Here is an 8,238-nt window from a genome sequence, read left to right on the forward strand (position 1 = left end):
TCACAGGATTGAGGTGATAGTATTCCCAGGAGCCTGTACCCCTTTTCTTTCAAGTATATGGAGGCAGGGTTGTTTGGGGAATTTTTTGGTGTAGGTTGGTTTTGTTTGGTTTGGTCTTGCTGCCATTTATAGGGCTCACCCTTCACCAGGAGGCCTATCTCCAGCAGTATTTTATCACCTCAAATTCCTGTCTCTCTGCAGTTTTTAAGATGTCATTTTTTCCCTCCCCTTTTTGCCTTTCCCTTAATCAATAAACAAAGAAATCTGGGTCACCGTGATAATAAATGAAAAAGCAACAAAAGCACTTGTCTTAATTTCCCCTCTCAGCTTCCATTCTATTTTTCCTTTTATCTAAAGGGAAGTCCATAAATTCTAACTTTGTTATGACTTGCTCACCCCTTAATCTCCTGTCATCTGGTTTCCATCCTTCCGCTCTGTGTTGTCCACACTGGGAAAGGCATGAGTAGCCTTGAGGGAACCTTCCCTTGATCCGGTCATGCTGGGTTCCTCTGCGGCGTTCAATGCTGTAGCCCTTCCCTTCGGCGGTCCCCCATCTTCCCCTCTCTTCTTTCACTCTCTGTGTGCCTCTGCCTCTTCCCTCTAGGCCATACATACGGGCATTTCCCAAGATTCAGTGTCTGCGTGCTTTTCCCTAGAGATGTCTTTCACTCCCAGGACATCAGTTCCCGCCATGTCTCAGCAGGGTAACATTGTCACACTTCTAGTAAACTATTGGATTTTTCCACTTATCTGTCGCACTAGTACTTAAAACTTAAAATATCTCAAATTGAATCCCTCCCACAGTGTTTTTTTCTATTCTACGAACTTCAAGCCTCAGAGTCACTGCCCATCCATTAAGTATAATCAATCATTAAAGTCTTTGACTCCTTCTATCCCACGTAGTTGGTATCCTTTTCCACCATCCTAATTTGGCCTTACACTTGGGCTATTGAAATCAATTTATTAAAATACTTTTGTTAAAATGTACTCTTCTCAAAATATCGAGAGTTTTATTATTATTGTTGTTGTTGTTGTTATTGACAGAATCCATTCCAACCTTTATAGCCTAACATTCAAGACCTTTCTTAATCTGTTCCCAACTTTGTTGTTCTCACATTTCTCTCTACCATATCTCCTTTAAATAAATCACTCCAGCAAGCTATTGTGCCCATAGGCTCCCACACACTTTATTCTCTCTTGTCTCCACAAAGTTTTTCGTCCTTCCCATCATTCTCATCACTCTGTTGCCATCTCTCCTGGCCTAACCTTCCTTCAAATTCCAATTCATATCTTACCTTTTAGAAAACCTTTCCTGACCATCTCAATCACAATTAATCTTTTCTTCCTATAAACTCCTTTAACTGTCATGAATGCCTGGACGTTTATGGAATAATGGAATGTGGATGTTTATGGAACAGTTTACATTGTAAATTATTGCTTCATTTTCATTGTGTTATATTCTTCATTAGACTGTCCACTCCTTTTGTATCTGGACCCCCAGCTACAACCTAGCACCAGATGTAGTAAATGTTAGTGGCTGATTTCTGAATTTCTGTGGATTTATAAATACAAATTGCCCCTGTATTTGAGTCCCAAGCCTGTGTGTTTATGAGAGCCGGCACTTTGGGCAGGATTAACCATATACAAATATGGATATTCTGTTGTATTTCTTTCTAATCCAAATCATATTTATTGGTTACCAATGAATCTATATTATGTACCCTACCTCTTCTTTTCTTTTTGCCTCTTCTTTAGCAGGTAGGAAAGAAGCATGATAGACAGCTGATCATACTGCCTTCCAAGTAACCTCATTCATTTATCATACAGTGACTTATTTCTTTCTTCATGACAAAGTAACTTCACTGTTTAAAACAAACACAAACAAAATTGAAACTTTGTAATAGAATTCTTGTTCAAGTCTGTAGAAAAAGCATTGAAATTTACACAGGACAAACAGCATTTGCATATCTAGCTCATGAGTTCATCGACTATTTCCAAGCACCTCCTATACTCACCAAAAAGGAAAGATATGAGAATCATACATACATCTTTTTTCTTATCTGAGGAATCAAAATCTTTATTAATGAGACGTTGGCTTCTTTAATTCAGTTTAGAGTCAATCCATCTTTACAAAGCCCTCCCTACTTCTTGCCAAGATGATGAAGTAAAGTCTTCAGTGTGTCAGTGGACCAGCAATAATGGATCACCTGGCAGCTTGTTAGAAACACAGAATCCCAGGACACCACAGAATTGGCACTTTCGTGGGATTATCAGGTGATTCCCATTCCCGTTCCCATTTCAAAAGCACTGAAGTAAAGCAGATTTGGAAAAAACAGACAGCATGGGAAATATCTCTCAGATGGCCTAAATATGAAGCTTGATGAATCTGTAGGAATCTTAAAGCAGTATGTGGGTGGTGATGGGTTGACCCTAAAAATAGCTGCATTTTGCAGACCAGAGTCCTGCTATGGGCAGTGTCCACCCATTACTGCCCAGGATGCAAGCGCCTGGAAAGGGATGCCTGCAGCCTTACTCTTCAGCTCAAGAAATCCCTCCAACATTGACATTCCTCGCTGTTCTGGATCTTTCCTCTGCCCTTCTCTAGATGTCTGGATTAGATGGGCTGAAAGTGTCTTCCTGCCACTGCCCTTGAGTGACTCCTCAATGCCCTGTATGAGGCTGGGCTCCAGGAGAGGAAAGTTCTGGAACGATGTATAACCCGGGCATGAATTGCCCAGTGTTTTTTCTCCATGTGACATCATCTCCTCCCTTTACTCTGTCATCTTTTTCAAACCCATCAGAGAAGTGTTAATCACTTTAAGCATTGTATTTATTTCCTGATGAGACCTGTTACCTTCCTAGTAGGCTTTTCTTAAGTGTATCTTTGTTTTTGAAGAGTTAGAAAAGGCTGGTAGTCCTACAAAAGGGCAAAGACAGTAGACCAGGAACAGGCAGACCATTTTGATGTGATGCTGGGCTTGTCTTAACCCTGTGTATCACCAATGGCATCAATTTTTTTTTTATGCATGCATTTTCAACACATATTACTGAGCTCCTACTAGGGACAGGTGCTATTCTATGGAGTACAGATACATTGGTGAACAAAGTTTTTTATCCTGTTACGATAAATACTTGGAGTGGGTAAGGAAGAGGAGAGAGGACAAAAATGAGTAAAACCAAACCCCTGGCCTCAAGTCTCCAGAATAAATGGAATGATCTAGGCACAGATAGGAGGAGAAAAGGGAGAAATGAAGGAGAAGTAGAAGAGAGGAAGGGAAGAGGAAGAGAAAGAAGTCAGAAAGACCTGGGAGTGGCAGGAGATGCCAAGCACCACTGTCTGCCCAACTCAGTGACCACACGGTAGGTGCAGTGGGCTCCCGACCCAGAGTCTGTGGCTGGAGAGAACATATTTCTTTTTTGGAAGGAGGAGAACTGCAGAAGGAAAGTATGCTAAAAAGCCAGAGGCAAAGAGGCACTTGGTAACAAGAAACCTTCTGAAGAGAGGAAGTTAGGAATCAGATTATAGCAAAGATATATACTGGAATGTTAAAGCTCTGTAACTGTCAAAGGTTAGAAGGACATCTCAGAGCCTCCCACTCAGAGAGTTCTCACAGTCCTGGGCAATAGTCACACAAACGTGTCAGTGTGTGAATATGGGAGTGCATGTGTGTATGATGTGTTAGGGATCATGGGGGGTGCAGCACTAGAGCAGAGGGAAAGAATGAAGGGAAAGCCATTAAAAGCTTTGCTGAGAAAGGTATTTCTTGTGCACAAAAAAGAATCAGGCCCCTCGCTCCCTACTGGGCCCATTTCTCCTGCCTTTACCCGAGCTGTCAGGCATGAATCCCTGTAGCATTCCGTAACTAATTGACAGTAATGGGGGCCATTGGGAGTCTAAGAATACATGGCATTGCCCGGCATGCACTGGAAAGAAGGGGGGGGTGCCTCGGGGGCAGCTGTGGGGAAAATAAAGGCTGTCTTGTAAACTCTTCTTTTAATCGAAGTTAGGATGTAGAAAGTAGGGAGGAGCTAATTTAGGCAAACTTCTATTTTAGCCTAAAACTTAAAAAGTTGTAAATGTCATATCTGATCCTGAGCTAATATCCCAGGATACTAAGTTTGCCACAGAGAAGAAACAGATGGAATTTCAATTAACCCCAGGGCCCCCTGTGAAATCTATATTGTACCCTCTGGATTTACAACATATTATAATATATGACTGCAGGCTCTAGAGATTCCATCGCAAATCAACCCTCTTTATTCCAGGGGTTCGAAGACAGCTACAAAGGCCCACTTGAGAATCAAAAGTGGCTAACTCTTTACAACGTCATCCTCGGAGTTGAAACCAAACATCTAATTTTACAACAGATCTTATTTATTGAGCAATCTCATGTTTTGTTTTGTTTTGTTTTTTTAAAAGGGGACATTATTTTTTTTTTCCTTTTAATAATGATCATGTTTATGTGCTAAAATTGTTTAGGCCAAACAGAAAATTGGAAAAGATGCACCATTATCACATCCTGAAGACTGATTTACCACAGACCCGTGATGAATTAGCTTCCAAGGACTTTTATATTTTCAAAACTCAAAGCTGTGTAGGACATAGTCTTCAATAGTAAAGAGACTCCATAAAAATAAAAGCAGTGGCCTCTGATGTGACTATCACATGAAGTTACACACGTTGAAATAATTTTAAGAATTGCAAGTTGTTTTCAAAGCCAGAACGGTTTATCAGGTAATTTACAAACAAATGCTTTTGACTTTTAGTTCTTTTCTTTTCTTTCATTACTGGCCTCACCTTCCTGCACCTGTTCTTCATTTCAAAATAGTATTTCTGTAAACATTCAATTTTCCATACAAAAAACTTTTTTTTAAAGATTTTATTTATTTATTTGACAGGCAGAGATCACAAGTAGGCAGAGAGGCAGGCAGAGAGAGAGAGGAGGAAGCAGGCTCCCCGCCGAGCAGAGACCCCGATGTGGGGTTCGATCCCAGGACCTTGGGATCATGACCTGAGCTGAAGGCAGCAGCTTTAACCCACTGAGCCACCCAGGTGCCCCTCCATACAAAAAAACTTTTAAAATTAGTTTTGGCCTTTTGATAGTCAGAATAAGTTTTCTGCACATTTTTCTTAGGAGACTACTTTTCTTTAAAATTGTCCTCACCTCCAATTGCTCATGACCTGCAGGGATGAGTTATGCCTATGCGGTAGTTCTGACTCTTTCCTCCTCAGGTTGCTGCTCTGTTGTCCAGACTCTTTTAATGGAAGATTTGCCTCTGGAATATTCCTGTGGAGTATCTCTAGGAATTCTGATAAGCAAAATACCTGTACTTTGAGGAAAAAGTAATTTTGGGGAGCCGAAATGTTTCTTTTTAAAAGAAGATTGGAGGTTGACATATGATGTGAAGGGTCTTCCTCACCAAGGTAACTCTGAGGAACTGAGGACCAGAACAATCTATTAGATGCACTAACATTGACAGCTAGAAGAAGTAGAAGAGACATCATTCAAGCAGCCAAGATACTGTGTCTGCCCACTTTTCAGTTTCACAGAAGGAAATAAGAAGAATTCAGTGAGGCAGTCTCAGGGATGTTCCTTTCCAACCAGCCAGGAGGGCTGAGTTCTCTAGCCAGCTATTCTTCTCTTCCACTGAATGCACAGCTTTGGAGGGGCACCTCAGGGACCCTCTCCTTCTGTCTGCATCTTCCAGCATGTGGCTCGACCAGTAGGGGCCGTTATATGGCAAGGACATCCATCTAGAGCAAGAAGAACTTTGGTATGGCACAAGGACTCGTGGGGGCCACCAGGGAAACTCACAGAGCTGAAAAGCTTGCTCTTCCAGCAGGTTTGGAACATTGTCTCCAAGGTCAAAAGAAGGTTCTTCTGATGGAACAAACCCCCACTTCTAGTGATATTGGTTTATCCTCTTAAACCAGCCTTTAATCAGGGAAAAAAGTATGGTTGTTTTTAAACAGTCTGAACATTTGCCTATCTTGGACATCTTAATATCAGGCAATCAAAGGTTATTTTCATGTAATTATTAAGGTTTATTTCCTCATCCGAACAAAAACATGAATTTGTTATTAAACCCAAACCAACATTCATTTAAACTGTCTCATTTCCATCCTAGATATCATTTATTTTGGAAAGAGCAAATATGTGGTTACTTAAAAATAATATACCAACCAAATGTTAAGAACGACTGGGTTTTTGTTTGCTTTTTTTTTTACCCTTTGTGTTTATTTGTCACAAATGAATAATAAAAGTTAATACTATAATACTTCCTATGTGCCAGGCACTGTTCTAAATGCTTTATATGCATCCGTTTTTTAAAAATATCAGGATACTCTCTGCAGTGCCATTGTCCTCCTTTTCCAAAGAGAGAATGTTAATGACATCAACAGTGTTCCGAGTACATAGTTGTTTTCAAGCCTTTAGAGGTGATGGCCGCACATCAGGTTTTCTGATGGCTTGTTCATTTGCAGAGTTAGAAGTGACTTATCTTTTAAGACACAGTCATTACAGCTCTTCCTCTTCCTCTTCTTTCGTCACCTTCTCCACGTCCGCCTTAAACTTGCCACAATCTACAACGTCTTATTCGAGACTCCCTTAGTTATGTTTGGCAACTTCAATTTTGGTCAAGTCAAGTCTTCATATTTATCCTACTAATTCCCTATTCCAGCAGCACTAGAAGCGAAGGCAATCTAAAAGAAGACAAGGATGGTAGGAGGTGTTCCCAAATCACCTGGCTGAAACTTCATTATCACAGCAAATGGGAAGACTTCACTGAATAAGTCAACTGAAAAAATACACAGTTGGTGAAATTTTTTACTTTTTCCTTGTGTTTCCTCTGGTCCACCACGTTGGTTTTACTATTTTAGACTATCTTTTCCTGAACACCGAAACCACAATTGTTTTTAATCACTTTGCTGGGCCAAGGAAAATGTGTACATTAGAACAAACAAGTCACCTTTTAGATCTTACATATCAGTTTTTCCCAAAAATTTTCACTGACGAGGCTTTCCCACAGGTATCTATTCCTTTCCTTCAATCCTCTTGGCTCTTTCATATACAGAGAGTACCTCAATGCCAAGGCTTTGTTTATTATCTTGGCTCAGAACTGTTCTCTATTCTTTTAATTTACATACATCTTAGCTAGAGGACCAGGTTCCAAGGAAAAGAACTATTCTTTTTTCTTTGCAGATTCTGCAGAGTCTTGTTTTGTAGGTCAGACAAATCTGACAAGCTGAATTCAAGAGAGTGCTCTATATAAATGACATAGTTCCCTGAAGTCCGATCGCTGAGTGTAACAGCAGTGAATTGATTGGGAAACTAGGCCAAGTAGACAACGCATCTGAGCAAGAGTAGGAGAAAAGTTGATCTGGCCTGGGCCACAGTCTGGCATGTTGGGAGGTGATCCTAGGTCAGGACGGGATCCCTGGCGGACTGTCCAGAATTTTTTGAAGATGCAGAAGTCACAGAAGTTTAAGATTGGATTTCCTCTGAACAAAAGGAAGGGCCTCCTCTGTACCATTTGTGGGCAAGAGTTCAGAAGATATGTGTGCACTGAGAACGGCAAGCAAACCCACTGGATACCAGAGGTGAAGATGTTCAAAGGAAAGCATCAATGTGGCTGCTGGGAATCTTGGACTGGGCCATTACGGCAACACTGATTCCAGGATCTCATTCTTGGGGTTTCGACGACCGGTCATCTGTTCTCTGCAGACTGCCCTTCTTCACATAAGTGGGAATTTGGACATTTCGTTCTCTTTGTCTTTGGGAGGTCAGAGGAAGTCACCCTTAAAGAGGATCAGATTCTGCTTGTGAGAGTGCGTCACACCCTGTGGACAGTTGAGTGTAGGATATGAGACATGGGCATCACTGCAGGGATGGCTCCTTGGCTCCTCGGCATTACTGAGCAACACCAACAGTGTCACTATTGCAGCCTGACTCTTTTCTTATGTATTAGCAAGGTGTTTTTATGTCTTCAGAATTCATTTCTGCCTTTGATTAAGAATAATCAAGTAAACCGGCATTTACATAGGATCTTCCCAACAAGCTGCTAAAAGTCAATCCTAAAAACAGAGGGCTCTCCCTGTCTCTTTTTTTAAATAATAGACTTTATTTGTAGAGCAGTTTTAAGTTTCTGGAAAAAATTGAACTGAAGGTACAGACAGTTCCCATAGATGGTCTCCTCCTTTCCATTTCCTTACCTCCTTCCTCCGTGGTTTCCCCTACT

General features: G+C 41.0%; 1 protein-coding gene across 2 annotated transcripts in view; it reads left to right on the forward strand.

Moving 5' to 3' along the window:
- Positions 1-4,852, forward strand: part of GTPBP8 (GTP binding protein 8 (putative)) — a 78,148-nt gene extending 73,296 nt beyond the window's left edge. Inside the window, exons 6-7 of one of the 2 annotated variants that reach the window (XM_047724872.1) lie at positions 2,110-2,274; positions 4,481-4,852. In XM_047724872.1, the coding sequence (XP_047580828.1) occupies positions 2,110-2,274; positions 4,481-4,616 (301 nt within the window). In that variant the 3' untranslated portion in view covers positions 4,617-4,852. Of the gene's footprint in view, positions 1-2,109; positions 2,275-4,266 lie in introns of both variants that reach the window. The other variant, XM_047724874.1, reaches the window with a different exon arrangement.
- The last annotated feature ends 3,386 nt before the right edge of the window (positions 4,853-8,238 follow it).

The sequence above is a fragment of the Lutra lutra genome, chromosome 1 (assembly GCF_902655055.1).
Source record: "Lutra lutra chromosome 1, mLutLut1.2, whole genome shotgun sequence".
Lineage (NCBI taxonomy): Eukaryota > Metazoa > Chordata > Mammalia > Carnivora > Mustelidae > Lutra > Lutra lutra.